The sequence below is a fragment of the Dendropsophus ebraccatus genome, chromosome 14 (assembly GCF_027789765.1).
Source record: "Dendropsophus ebraccatus isolate aDenEbr1 chromosome 14, aDenEbr1.pat, whole genome shotgun sequence".
Taxonomy (NCBI): domain Eukaryota; kingdom Metazoa; phylum Chordata; class Amphibia; order Anura; family Hylidae; genus Dendropsophus; species Dendropsophus ebraccatus.
In genome coordinates, this window is record NC_091467.1 from 78,715,343 (window position 1) to 78,731,853 (window position 16,511).

General features: G+C 43.9%; 1 protein-coding gene across 1 annotated transcript in view; it reads right to left on the bottom strand.

Moving 5' to 3' along the window:
• Positions 1-16,511, bottom strand: part of LOC138771704 (protein-glutamine gamma-glutamyltransferase E-like) — a 157,938-nt gene that overhangs the window by 123,316 nt on the left and 18,111 nt on the right. Inside the window, exon 3 of the mRNA XM_069951613.1 lies at positions 2,133-2,375. Coding sequence (XP_069807714.1) covers positions 2,133-2,375 — 243 coding nt within the window. The remainder of the gene's footprint in view (positions 1-2,132; positions 2,376-16,511) is intronic.

Here is a 16,511-nt window from a genome sequence, read left to right on the forward strand (position 1 = left end):
ATATGTACTATGTGTATGTATATATGTACTATGTGTATATGATGTGTATGTATATATGTACTATGTGTATACTATGTGTATGTATATATGTACTATGTGTATGTATATATGTACTATGTGTATGTATATATGTATTATGTGTATGTATATATGTACTATGTGTATACTATGTGTATGTATATATGTACTATGTGTATACTATGTATGTATATATGTACTATGTGTATACTATGTGTATGTATATATGTACTATGTGTATACTATGTTTATGTATATATGTACTATGTGTATACTATGTGTATGTATATATGTACTATGTGTATACTCTCCATCCGGGATTCTCTCAGCCTGCAGCACTACATAAGTGCTGCAGGAATCGCGGCCTTTGTTTCAGCGGCACTTACCTAGTGTGAACATAGCCTAATACTGTGGTAGGATGTGCTCAGTACTGTGACCGCTATATACATCTGTATACTGTGGGGGATATGCTCAGTGTAGCCGCTATATACTGTGGGAGGATATGCTCAGTACTGTGACCGCTATATACATCTGTATACTGTGGGGGATATGCTCAGTGTAGCCGCTATATACTGTGGGAGGATATGCTCAGTACTGTGACCGCTATATACATCTGTATACTGTGGGGGATATGCTCAGTGTAGCCGCTATATACTGTGGGAGGATATGCTCAGTACTGTGACCGCTATATACATCTGTATACTGTGGGGGATATGCTCAGTGTAGCCGCTATATACTGTGGGAGGATATGCTCAGTAGAGTGCGGGATTGCAGTGTGACTACTATATACATCTATAGGCCGGGTTCACACTACGTAAAAAACATGGACGCATTTCATAACAGCTGTTATTTTACAAATAACGTCCGTTTGTTGGAGGATATGCTCAGCCTTACAGCTTCTCCTGAGGCTAGCCGCCTTACATCTTAACCCCTTCAGTGTCTCACAGAATAAGTGTGTATATTCTGGTTATCTCACATCACACACACACACATATATATATATATATATATATATATATATACAGTGTCCCAGAACAGCCCTTCTTATGCTCCTACTTTTATTATAACTAGTTCTGTCTGGAAAGCTATGGTCCACTGCAAACTGCGTGTATTGTGTCCCCCTTCTCAGTATTTAGGTCTGCCATTTCAGTCATTTATTGCATGTATATTCAGGTATCAGTGTCTAATGGTATTATGTCGCCTCCTAGTGTTCAAGGATGGTACTCCTCATGTATATTCCTCTGTATATGCCTAATGGTGTGATGATGCAATGGCTGGATGTCACGTGACTGTGCCCTGCTTCCATGGTAACACCAATGGTCATCGAGCTTTTGGCTGGGGTTACCATGTGACTTCCTGTGCTACCTCAGTCTATTCCCTGCCACATAGGGGGTAGGTCGTGAGTCGAGTCTTGTCCTCCACCTTCAGGAGACAAGTTGTGTTTGTCCTCTCTCTCCCTGCTAAGAGAGAGGCCTCTGTGTGCTCTGCTGCTCCAGTCCACTGGCCGTGTTCCTGTCTCAAGTCTCAAGATTCTCATCTGGGTGTCGATTCTTCAGTCATTCTTCAGTTCCTCTCATCATCATCTCCTCAAATCATCAACAGCAAGTATTTCATTCAAGTCTCATTCCACCCAGCATCTCATCCTCAGTATCACTACTACTCCCATCATCCAGCACGCTACTCTCACAGCCTATTGCAGCATCACCCATTACTCTGCCTTATTCCCGGTTGCATCCGGAGAGACTGTTGCTATTAGTTACCACCGTTACAATAAATATACAACTACCGTTGTTTCTGCCCCTTGGCATTGGTGTGATAATTGGTGCCCTGACTAAGGACAACGAAGAATCGCACGCCCAGTATTCCCGCATGGTCAGGAGCCCGGTTTCCAGCTGTATCACCCTCGTGCTTACACCGTGACAACGCTATACCCTACAGCTGCCCCGATTCCTGCAACCATCCAACATCTGTATTGCGGAGTGGCCCCTAGGGCATCGCACATATATATACTGATTCCATAGAGGGTCGTTGTGCAGGATGTGCAGCATAGCATGCGCTGTGATACGTGAGTGTGAGGCTACCCTTACACACTTCTCCTCCTTCCTGGTACCTACCTGATGCCCAGGGGTTAAACAGCAGGATGAAGCTTCCCAGGTTAGCGGATGAGGAGCGCCCCCCGCTGCTGATCTGTAGACTCATCCGATAGCGGCCGATGACTGCGCTCACCGGGGGGTTAATGGTAACGGACAGAGAGTTCCCGCTGCTTGTTCCACGCATGGCGCTCCAAGCCGTCCTACTGCCGGAACCGGAAACCACCATCACAGCTCGCGTATTCCTGGACTCCGCTGGTCGGGAACCTATCGAGAGATCACAATGAGTCTGTATACTATAGACTAGCTATATACAGTACATGGAGTATATGCCGGGGGGCTGTCAGGTGCCGCTAGGTGGGCTGGGGTACACTGGGCAGGAGTGGTGTGAGAAGCCTACCCCCCCCCCCCCCCGGAGGCATGTGGGGGAGTGAGAAGCCTGCCCCCCCGGACACACGGATGCTGCACCTGTGAGGGGATAGCCCATGTGTGAGGTGCAGCTAGGTGGGCTGGGGTACACTGGGCAGGAGTGGTGTGAGAAGCCTACAACCCCCCCCCCCCTGACACATGAATGCTGCACCTGTGAGGGGATAGCCCATGTGTGAGGGGCAGCTAGGTGGGCTGGGGTACACTGGGCAGGAGCGGTGTGAGAAGCTCCCCCTTCCCCTGACACACGGACGCTGCACCTGGGAGGGGATAGCCCATGTGTGAGGTGCAGCTAGGTGGGCTGGGGTATAATGGGTAGGAGTGGTGTGAGAAGCCTACCCCCGGACACACGGACGCTGCACCTGTGAGGGGATAGCCTATGTGTGAGGTGCAGCTAGGTGGGCTGGGGTATAATGGGTAGGAGTGGTGTGAGAAGCCTACCCCCGAGACACACGGACGCTGCACCTGTGAGGGGATAGCCTATGTGTGAGGTGCAGCTAGGTGGGCTGGGGTACACTGGGCAGGAGTGGTGTGAGAAGCCCCCCCTCCCCCGGACACACGGACGCTGCACCTGGGAGGGGATAGCCCATGTGTGAGGTGCAGCTAGGTGGGCTGGGGTACACTGGGCAGGAGTGGTGTGAGAAGCCTACAACCCCCCCCCCCTGACACATGAATGCTGCACCTGTGAGGGGATAGCCTATGTGTGAGGTGCAGCTAGGTGGGCTGGGGTATAATGGGTAGGAGTGGTGTGAGAAGCCTACCCCCGAGACACACGGACGCTGCACCTGTGAGGGGATAGCCTATGTGTGAGGGGCAGCTAGGTGGGCTGGGGTACACTGGGCAGGAGCGGTGTGAGAAGCCTACCCCCCCCTCCCCGGACACACGGACGCTGCACCTGGGAGGGGATAGCCCATGTGTGAGGTGCAGCTAGGTGGGCTGGGGTACACTGGGCAGGAGTGGTGTGAGAAGCCCCCCCTCCCCCGGACACACGGACACTGCACCTGTGAGGGGATAGCCCATGTGTGAGGTGCAGGCGTGGTGACACATAACCAGGATAGCCTCTTTACTTCAGTGTAATCCACGACTTCAGGAGCCGGTGGCAGTGATGAAGAATAAGAGAAGTAACTTAGAGGAGGTGTAGGGACCGTCCTGGGGCCTCGTCCAGGTACTTGTGTACTCTGCCGGGATAGTAGTGTGGAGAATACTGGTCCTCACATTCTGCCTCTCGGTGACCGCCCTGGGAGGTAGTAGGAGCCCCACGCCGGTACTTCCCGAGGTTTCCCAGAAGAGCCGTGCACAGTCAGTAAGATACTTCAGCTTTGCGCTATTTGCCTTGCTGGGGGTCAGTTCTTTGCTTTGGTAACTGTCCTGAGAATAGTGGAGACTGGTCCCTGGCGTGGACAAGGATTACCTCAGAGGACGGTCACCCCTCCGGAGACTTTACTGGTGTAGATCTCTCTCAGACGTAGATACAGTCCCAGTCTCCTTCACAGACACACTAGGCTCCTGGCTGGAACATGCTGCTGTAGACTCTCTATCTGATTGTGTCACTCACCCACCAGGAACTAACCTCCCTTATATAGGGGACACTAAGGATTAACCTGATTGGTGGGACTGAGTGTGGGTAGGAGAGAGAAGAAGTGTAATGGAACTGTGATGGAATAAGATAAGAAACACAGGAGAACCCAGCACCTTCCTCAGCTATGCTAATACAAGAGAGTAATACAGCAGAGAGTGACACCTAGTGGGGAAACACCAGTAAGCACCTCTATCCCCTTTCGTGCAATACCTGACAGAGGTACCTTACCCAGGTGCTATGAAGCTTAATGGAACACCCGTACCGGGACACTACATACACCCCAGCAGAGACATCACCCGTATACTGGGTAATGGTGGACATCAATTATACTATACTATATAGATATAGGCACACTATATACAGTATATGGAGTATACAGCAGAGACACCATCCATAGACTGTGTAATGGGGGATGTATACAGTATATGGAGTATACAGTCATCCAGTCACAGTATGGCGGTATTGGTCAGGTCTGGTATGGCGGTGTTATCCAGTCACAGTATGGCGTTATTGGTCAGGTCTGGTATGGCAGTGTTCTCCAGTCACAGTATGGCGGTATTGGTCAGATCTGGTATGGCGGTGTTATCCAGTCACAATATGGCGGTATTGTTCAGGTCTGGTATGGCGGTGTTCTCCAGTCACAGTATGGCGGTATTGGTCAGGTCTGGTGTGGCAGTGTTATCCAGTCACAGTATGGCGGTATTGGTCAGGTCTGGTATGGCGGTATTCTCCAGTCACAGTATGGCGGTATTGGTCAGGTCTGGTGTGGCGGTGTTATACAGTCACAGTATGGCGGTATTGGTCAGGTCTGGTGTGGCGGTGTTATACAGTCACAGTATGGCGGTATTGGTCAGGTCTGGTGTAGCGGTGTTATCCAGTCACAGTATGGCGGTATTGTTCAGGTCTGGTATTGAGGTATTATCCAGTCACAGTATGGCGGTATTGGTCAGGTCTGGTGTGGCAGCGTTATCCAGTCACAGTATGGCGGTATTGGTCAGGTCTGGTATGGCAGTGTTATACAGTCACAGTATGGTAGTATTGGTCAGGTCTGTCTGGTATGACAGTGTTATCCAGTCACATTATGGTGGTATTGGTCAGGTTTGGTATGGCAGTGTTATACAGTCACAGTATGGCGGTATTGGTCAGGTCTGGTATAGCGGTGTTATCCAGTCACAGTATGGCGGTATTGGTCAGGTCTGGTGTAGCAGTGTTATCCAGTCACAGTATGGCGGTATTGGTCAGGTCTGGTGTGGCGGTGTTATACAGTCACAGTATGGTGGTATTGGTCAGGTCTGGTATGACAGTGTTATCCAGTCACAGTATGGCGGTATTGGTCAGGTCTGGTATGGCAGTGTTATCCAGTCACAGTATGGCGGTATTGGTCAGGTCTGGTGTGGCGGTGTTATCCAGTCACAGTATGGAGGTATTGGTCAGGTTTGGTATGGCAGTGTTATACAGTCACAGTATGGCGGTATTGGTCAGGTCTGGTATAGCGGTGTTATCCAGTCACAGTATGATGGTATTGGTCAGGTCTGGTATGGTGGTGTTATCCAGTCACAGTATGGCGGTATTGGTCAGGTCTGGTGTGGCGGTGTTATACAGTCACAGTATGGCAGTATTGGTCAGGTCTGGTGTAGCAGTGTTATCCAGTCACAGTATGGCGGTATTGGTCAGGTCTGGTGTGGCGGTGTTATCCAGTCATAGTATGGAGGTATTGGTCAGGTCTGGTGTGGCAGCGTTATCCAGTCACAGTATGGCGGTATTGGTCAGGTCTGGTGTGGCGGTGTTATACAGTCACAGTATGGCAGTATTGGTCAGGTCTGGTGTAGCAGTGTTATCCAGTGACAGTATGGCGGTATTGGTCAGGTCTGGTGTGGCGGTGTTATACAGTCACAGTATGGTGGTATTGGTCAGGTCTGGTATGACGGTGTTATCCAGTCACAGTATGGCGGTATTGGTCAGGTCTGGTGTGGCGGTGTTATCCAGTCATAGTGTGGCGGTATTGGTCAGGTCTGGTGTGGCGGTGTTATCCAGTCATAGTATGGCGGTATTGGTCAGGTCTGGTATAGCGGTGTTATCCAGTCACAGTATAGAGGTATTGGTCAGGTCTGGTGTGGCGGTGTTATACAGTCACAGTATGGCGGTATTGGTTAGGTCTGGTATGACAGTGTTATCCAGTCATAGTATGGTAGTATTGGTCAGGTCTGGTGTGGCGGTGTTATCCAGTCATAGTGTGGCGGTATTGGTCAGGTCTGGTGTGGCGGTGTTATCCAGTCATAGTATGGTAGTATTGGTCAGGTCTGGTGTGGCGGTGTTATCCAGTCATTGGGCGGTATTGGTCAGGTCTGGTGTGGCGGTGTTATCCAGTCACAGTATGGTGGTATTGATCAGGTCTGGTATGGCGGTGTTATCCAGTCACAGTATGGCGGTATTGGTCAGGTCTGGTGTGGCGGTGTTATCCAGTCATAGTGTGGCGGTATTGGTCAGGTCTGGTGTGGCAGTGTTATCCAGTCATAGTATGGCGGTGTTATCCAGTAAGTACCTCACCAGTACTTTGCTAGGTGACTAGTCAGAACAGCTGCTTAGTTTCCCTCCATGATACATATAACCTTTCAGGCCTCCCACCCACAATACTAATCCGGAGAGCTTCCCAATCTCAATAATACAATGATCTATATTACTATATATACTTTATATACTATACAATACTCTATATTACTATATATACTTTATATACTATACAATACTCTATATTACTATATATACTTTATATACTATACAATGATCTATATTACTATATATACTTTATATACTATACAATGATCTATATTACTATATATACTTTATATACTATACAATACTCTATATTACTATATATACTTTATATACTATACAATGATCTATATTACTATATATACTTTATATACTATACAATGATCTATATTACTATATATACTTTATATACTATACAATACTCTATATTACTATATATACTTTATATACTATACAATACTGTATATTACTATATATACTTTATATACTATACAATACTCTATATTACTATATATACTTTATATACTATACAATGATCTATATTACTATATATACTTTATATACTATACAATACTCTATATTACTATATATACTTTATATACTATACAATACTCTATATTACTATATATACTTTATATACTATACAATACTCTATATTACTATATATACTTTATATACTATACAATACTCTATATTACTATATATACTTTATATACTATACAATGATCTATATTACTATATATACTTTATATACTATACAATGATCTATATTACTATATATACTTTATATACTATACAATACTCTATATTACTATATATACTTTATATACTATACAATACTCTATATTACTATATATACTTTATATACTATACAATACTCTATATTACTATATATACTTTATATACTATACAATACTCTATATTACTATATATACTTTATATACTATACAATACTCTATATTACTATATATACTTTATATACTATACAATACTCTATATTACTATATATACTTTATATACTATACAATACTCTATATTACTATATATACTTTATATACTATACAATGATCTATATTACTATATATACTTTATATACTATACAATACTCTATATTACTATATATACTTTATATACTATACAATGATCTATATTACTATATATACTTTATATACTATACAATACTCTATATTACTATATATACTTTATATACTATACTAGAAAATGTAGCCGGCGCTGCCCGGGTATAAAGTGTCAGTATGTTAATTAGATTTGCTCTAAGGTGCCCAGGAGGCCAAGCTAAAGGTATTGTTTCATCTGAGTTAATCAGTGGAATTAGTGTATACCTGTAGTGCATAGTTGGAGGGGTTCTGTATACCTACAATGTATAGTTTTTAGGGGTCTCGCATATCTGTAGTGCATAGTTGGGGGGGCTGTATACCTATAGTGAATAGTTGAGGGAGGTCCTGTATACCTGCAGTGTACATTTGGGTTGTATTTACCCGTATGGCAGTGTTATTCAGTCACAGTGTGTCGGTATTGGTCATGTCTGGTATGGGGGTGTTATCCAGTCACAGTATGGCGGTATTGGTCAGGTCTGGTATGACAGTGTTATCCAGTCACAGTATGGCGGTATTGGTCAGGTCTGGTGTTGCGGTGTTATCCAGTCACGGTATGGTGGTATTGGTCAGGTCTGGTATAGCGGTGTTATACAGTCACAGTATGGTGGTATTGGTCAGGTCTGGTGTGGCGGTGTTATCCATTCACAGTATGGTGGTATTGGTCAGGTCTGGTGTGGCGGTGTTATCCATTCAAAGTATGGCGGTATTGGTCAGGTCTTATATGACAGTGTTATCCAGTCACAGTATGGCGGTATTGGTCAGGTCTGGTATGACAGTGTTATCCAGTCACAGTATGGCGGTATTGGTCAGGTCTGGTGTGGCGGTGTTACCCAGTCACAGTTTGGTATACCTGTTGTGCGCTGTATATACATGTACTGTATAGATGGAGTAGGGGCTCCTGTATACACATGTACTGTATAGATGCAGTAGGGGGCCCTGTATATACATGTACTGTATAGATGGAGTAGGGGGCCCTGTATACATGTACTGTATAGATGGAGTAGGGGGTCCTGTATACATGTACTGTATAGATGGAGTAGGAGGTCCTGTATATACATGTACTGTACAGATGGAGTAGGAGGTCCTGTATATACATGTACTGTATAGATGGAGTAGGGGGTCCTGTATATACATGTACTGTATAGATGGAGTAGGGGGTCCTGTATATACATGTACTGTATAGATGGAGTAGGGGGTCCTGTATATACATGTACTGTATAGATGGAGTAGGGGGTCCTGTATACATGTACTGTATAGATGGAGTAGGGGGTCCTGTATATACATGTACTGTATAGATGGAGTAGGGGGTCCTGTATATACATGTACTGTATAGATGGAGTAGGGGGTCCTGTATATACATGTACTGTATAGATGGAGTAGGGGGTCCTGTATATACATGTACTGTATAGCTGGAGTAGGGGGTCCTGTATATACATGTACTGTATAGATGGAGTAGGGGGCCCTGTATATACATGTACTGTATAGATGGAGTAGGGGGTCCTGTATACATGTACTGTATAGATGGAGTAGGGGGTCCTGTATACCTGTACTGTATAGATGGAGTAGGGGGTCCTGTATACATGTACTGTATAGATGGAGTAGGGGGTCCTGTATACATGTACTGTATAGATGGAGTAGGGGGTCCTGTATATACATGTACTGTATAGATGGAGTAGGGGGTCCTGTATATACATGTACTGTATAGATGGAGTAGGGGGTCCTGTATATACATGTACTGTATAGATGGAGTAGGGGGTCCTGTATATACATGTACTGTATAGATAAAGTAGGGGGTTCTGTATATACATGTACTGTATAGATGGAGTAGGGGGTCCTGTATATACATGTACTGTATAGATGGAGTAGGGGGTCCTGTATATACATGTACTGTATAGCTGGAGTAGGGGGTCCTGTATATACATGTACTGTATAGATGGAGTAGGGGGCCCTGTATATACATGTACTGTATAGATGGAGTAGGGGGTCCTGTATACATGTACTGTATAGATGGAGTAGGGGGTCCTGTATACCTGTACTGTATAGATGGAGTAGGGGGTCCTGTATACATGTACTGTATAGATGGAGTAGGGGGTCCTGTATACATGTACTGTATAGATGGAGTAGGGGGCCCTGTATATACATGTACTGTATAGATGGAGTAAAGGGTCCTGTATACATGTACTGTATGGATGGAGTAGGGGGTCCTGTATATACATGTACTGTATAGATGGAGAAGGGTGTCCTGTATATACATGTACTGTATAGATGGAGTAGGGGGCCCTGTATATACATGTACTGTATAGATGGAGTAGGGGGTCCTGTATATACATGTACTGTATAGATGGAGTAGGGGGTCCTGTATATACATGTACTGTATAGATGGAGTAGGGGGTCCTGTATATACATGTACTGTATAGATGGAGTAGGGGGTCCTGTATACATGTACTGTATAGATGGAGTAGGGGCTCCTGTATATACATGTACTGTATAGATGGAGTAGGGGGTCCTGTATATACATGTACTGTATAGATGGAGTAGGGGGTCCTGTATATACATGTACTGTATAGATGGAGTAGGGGGTCCTGTATACATGTACTGTATAGATGGAGTAGGGGGTCCTGTATACCTGTACTGTATAGATGGAGTAGGGGGTCCTGTATACATGTACTGTATAGATGGAGTAGGGGGTCCTGTATATACATGTACTGTATAGATGGAGTAGGGGGTCCTGTATATACATGTACTGTATAGATGGAGTAGGGGGTCCTGTATATACATGTACTGTATAGATGGAGTAGGGGGTCCTGTATATACATGTACTGTATAGATGGAGTAGGGGGTCCTGTATACCTGTACTGTATAGATGGAGTAGGGGGTCCTGTATACCTGTACTGTATAGATGGAGTAGGGGGTCCTGTATATACATGTACTGTATAGATGGAGTAGGGGGTCCTGTATATACATGTACTGTATAGATGGAGTAGGGGGTCCTGTATACCTGTACTGTATAGATGGAGTAGGGGGTCCTGTATACCTGTACTGTATAGATGGAGTAGGGGGCCCTGTATATACATGTTCTGTATAGATGGAGTAGGGGGTCCTGTATATACATGTACTGTATAGATGGAGTAGGGGGTCCTGTATATACATGTACTGTATAGATGGAGTAGGGGGTCCTGTATACATGTACTGTATAGATGGAGTAGGGGGCCCTGTATACATGTACTGTATAGATGGAGTAGGGGGTCCTGTATATATATGTACTGTATAGATGGAGTAGGGGGTCCTGTATATACATGTACTGTATAGATGGAGTAGGGGCTCCTGTATACATGTACTGTATAGATGGAGTAGGGGGCCCTGTATATATATGTACTGTATAGATGGAGTAGGGGGTCCTGTATACATGTACTGTATAGATGGAGTAGGGGGTCCTGTATACATGTACTGTATAGATGGAGTAGGGGATCTACCAGTTATTACTGTGGATGTTGTGAGGCAGCTTCCCTAGCAACCATTGCTCCCTGTGAAAATGAAAGCAGTAATCCTATTGGTTGCTAAGGCTCCAACTGCCGTGTCTGCTGCAGCTAATTATATCACCTGTGTGTGCAGTGAGGAGATTTTCCCATTCATCTCTATGGGGCGCCTCTCTTTCCCCTCCCCCTCCCCTCCTGTACATCTGGCGGGGACGGGACCTTCGCTATAACCTTCCCGGGCACCCAATGTATCTGTGGGCCAAATTTGGGGTCAAACGGTTCAGGCGTTTGGAAGTCTATAGAGGACAGACAGACAGACAGAAGGACAGACAGACTTTGATTTTTATGATATAGATACAATGATCTATATTACTATATATACTTTATATACTATACAATACTCTATATTACTATATATACTTTATATACTATACAATACTCTATATTACTATATATACTTTATATACTATACAATGATCTATATTACTATATATACTTTATATACTATACAATACTCTATATTACTATATATACTTTATATACTATACAATGATCTATATTACTATATATACTTTATATACTATACAATACTCTATATTACTATATATACTTTATATACTATACAATGATCTATATTACTATATATACTTTATATACTATACAATACTCTATTACTATATATACTTTATATACTATACAATGATCTATATTACTATATATACTTTATATACTATACAATACTGTATATTACTATATATACTTTATATACTATACAATACTCTATATTACTATATATACTTTATATACTATACAATGATCTATATTACTATATATACTTTATATACTATACAATGATCTATATTACTATATATACTTTATATACTATACAATACTCTATATTACTATATATACTTTATATACTATACAATGATCTATATTACTATATATACTTTATATACTATACAATGATCTATATTACTATATATACTTTATATACTATACAATACTCTATATTACTATATATACTTTATATACTATACAATGATCTATATTACTATATATACTTTATATACTATACAATGATCTATATTACTATATATACTTTATATACTATACAATGATCTATATTACTATATATACTTTATATACTATACAATACTGTATATTACTATATATACTTTATATACTATACAATACTCTATATTACTATATATACTTTATATACTATACAATACTGTATATTACTATATATACTTTATATACTATACAATGATCTATATTACTATATATACTTTATATACTATACAATGATCTATATTACTATATATACTTTATATACTATACAATGATCTATATTACTATATATACTTTATATACTATACAATGATCTATATTACTATATATACTTTATATACTATACAATGATCTATATTACTATATATACTTTATATACTATACAATACTCTATATTACTATATATACTTTATATACTATACAATACTCTATATTACTATATATCACTATTAGTGATGTATGAGTATGAGCGAGCATGCTGGTCCGTGCTTGGTACTGGATGGAGTATTAGGGTACTCCTTAAGAGTATTAGGGTACTCCATGGTTCTCGTTACTCGGAGGAACATCTCACGATACTCGAGGAAGTCTCATCCTCCGTTTCCTGTAAGTTTGGGCGCTATTTCTCAGCCAATAAACATGCAGGAGACTCTTTGGTACATCCTGCGATGACGTGGGACCCATCCATGTCGATAGCAGCGATTGGTTGGCCAGATGACCCTGCCATATAAAACTGGGCGGGGGCAGTGCTGGCTTCAGACGCATGCTGTGAGAGATCAGGGAGAGAGCTGCTGCTGGTCAGGGAGAGTGTCAGTGTAGGATATAGCCTTCCAGTAGGCCGGGTATATACCAGCAATACAAACACACAGACCTTTTCAGGGCTAAAAGCTTTTATTAATACTATTACTACAGGCTGCTGGCTGGGAGTTGTAGTGCTGCTACCGCGATCGGCTGCTGGCAGAAAGGGGGCATTAGGTGTTGCATACAGACCCCTAAGAAGTGCTCAGTACTATTATGTTATTTTGTGGCTGGTGCTGCCGCTGTAGTACACTGTATTGCTGTGATTTGTAGTACACCTGCATAGAACTTCATTGCTTATTGTCCTGTGTAACAGGTGGCATAAACCATATACCACCACTTACACACAGACTCTATAGACAGCCACTGCTAATTACCCCGTGTATTGTATCACCCCGTGTATTGTATCACCCCATGTATTGTATCACCCCGTGTAGTGTATCACCCCGTGTAGTGTATCACCCCGTGTAGTGTATCACCCCGTGTATTGTATCACCCCGTGTAGTGTATCACCCTGTGTATTGTATCACCCCGTGTAGTGTATCACCCCGTGTATTGTATCACCCCGTGTAGTGTATCACCCCGTGTAGTGTATCACCCCGTGTATTGTATCACCCCGTGTATTGTATCACCCCGTGTAGTGTGTCACCCCGTGTAGTGTATCACCCCGTGTAGTGTATCACCCCGTGTATTGTATCACCCCGTGTATTGTATCACCCCGTGTATTGTGTCACTCCGTGTATTGTGTCACCCCGTGTATTGTGTCACCCCGTGTAGTGTATCACCCCGTGTAGTGTATCACCCCGTGTATTGTATCACCCCGTGTATTGTATCACCCCGTGTATTGTATCACCCCGTGTATTGTATCACCCCGTGTAGTGTATCACCCCGTGTAGTGTATCACCCCGTGTATTGTATCACCCCATGTATTGTATCACCCAGTGTAGTGTATCACCCCGTGTATTGTATCACCCCGTGTAGTGTATCACCCCGTGTAGTGTATCACCCCGTGTATTGTATCACCCCGTGTATTGTATCACCCCGTGTATTGTATCACCCAGTGTAGTGTATCACCCCGTGTAGTGTATCACCCCGTGTAGTGTATCACCCCGTGTATTGTATCACCCCGTGTAGTGTATCACCCCGTGTAGTGTGTCACCCCGTGTAGTGTGTCACCCCGTGTAGTGTGTCACCCCGTGTATTGTATCACCCCGTGTAGTGTGTCACCCCGTGTAGTGGGTCACCTTTTTTGGCGGCGGCTCTGCAACTCGGCAGCCTCACACATGTACCATGCCTGGCCCACGTCTTCAACCTAGTGTTCCTTAAAACCTACCCCAATTTGGCTGACTTGGTCAACCAGGGAAAGTTACCCCAACTGCTACAGTCAAATTCAAACTCAAATCAGCGGTGGGGGGAGAAGTGGTGAGTCACATGATGCAGGGAAAGTTACCCCAACTGCTAAAGTCAAATTGAAACTCAAATTTATTTTAAACCATACTATGTGTGGATGTCAACTTGCGGGTGTCCTCTGCCGTCCTTTCATTTTTTCGCTGTTTTAAGGACAGTAGTCAGCTGCTCGTTACAGGCCACTTTATGGCCTTTTTTTCATCTTCAATTTCAATTTTCAAATCAACTTCAATTCGACTAATAGTCGAATTCAAATTCGACTATTTTGCAGGGCTGTCTATTGTATCTCCATAGTGTCAGGCTAAGTTTTTCGGTGGTTCATATGCTACCTGTGTTTTAATGGTTCCCTCTGTTCTCACTGCCATGCTGTCAGGCTAAATTTTGGGGTGATTCACGTGACCACGTGGTGAAATTCCACCTTCCAGATGGTGGCCAGGGTTTACCAGCAACGCAGAGCCATTGTGGAATGCCAGATGTCAACCTCAGTAAGAAGCGGTAATCAGGTCAGTCATCTACCTCAAATCTACAATGTGGAGTGGACGTGGATGTCTGCTATCTGTCAGGTACTGGGTCCCATCTTCAGCCTCACCATCCCGCTGCTGTGTATGCTTTAACCTCCCTGCTCAGCCTGAAGTCTGACACTTTGCCTTCCTCTCAAGAGACTGGTAAAGAAGGGGAGGAAGAGGAGCAGACTGCTGCCGCCCTGAAGAGGGTACCCATGCTCAATCCTTAGTTGTTGAGCGTGTATGGCCTGAAGAGGAGGAATTGGTGGAGGAGGAGGAAATTTAGGCTAGTGAGGAGAGGGAGTTCTTGCGTGTTGGGATCCTGGCACACATGGCTGACTTTATGTCAGGCTGTCTTTCCCGTGACCCTCGGGTTAAAAATGTGTTCACCCTCCTGGACCCTCGGTACAAGCAGAACTTTTCCACTCTCATTCCTGCCGAGGAACGCAGTATGAGAGTGAATCAATATCAACAGGCCCTGGTGCGGAAGCTGAAAATGTACTTCCCACCTGACACCACTAGCGCCAGAGGACGTAGTTCTGTGGTCTAAAGAGCGGGGGAGTTTCATGGCACCCCAGCAAGACTGTCACCCGTCTCCAGTCTAGACAGAGTAGGGGGGAAGCCTTCAGGAAGATGGTGAGGGAGTACCTTGCTGACCATACCAACGTATACAATCTGTGGGTAACTGCAGCTATATAGTATATACCACCCTCTTACACGGGACAATTAGCAGTGAGCTTGGATGTGACTCACCACTTCTCCCCACCGCTGATTTGAGTTTGAGTTTGACTTGGAGGTGCTGGGCTGCCCTGCTACTAGTGTGTTGTCAGAGCGGGTCTTCAGTGCAGCTGGTGGCATCACTATCTGGCATAATTGTTGGTAAGCTAACCTGCTACTGCTTCTTCCTTGGTCACTCTGTCCTCACTGCCATGCTGTGTCTGGCATAATTTTTGGGAGGCTAACCTGCTACCTCACTTTTAATGGTTCTCTGTGTCCTCACTGCCATGCTGTGTCAGGCCTAATTTTTCGGAGGTTCCACGCCTGCCTCATCTCAAGGCCAGTAAAGGCCACTTTATGGTCCTTTTTTTTTTTTCTTTAAAATTTTCAATTTTTTAAGCACACTGCAGACATTCACTGCTTCTTGCAACTTATGGGGCCTCAGGGTACACTGCTATTGAAACCGCAGCAGCGTGAACACTGAATGTGAATGTGGAGAGAACATACAAACTTCATGCAGATGTTGTCCTTGGTGGGATTTGAACCCAGGACCCCGGCGCTGCAAGATTACAGTGCTAACCACTGGGCCACTCAAATTCAAACACAAATCAGCGGTGGGGAGAGGTGGTGAGTGACATGATAGAGGGAAAATGACCCCAACTGCTAAAGTAGTCAGGGGGCGTCATGCCCCCGCCAAGGTCAGTCTAGTAACTTAAAAAGACAAGGTATTAAGGGGGGAGGAGGGGAGCAGCCAG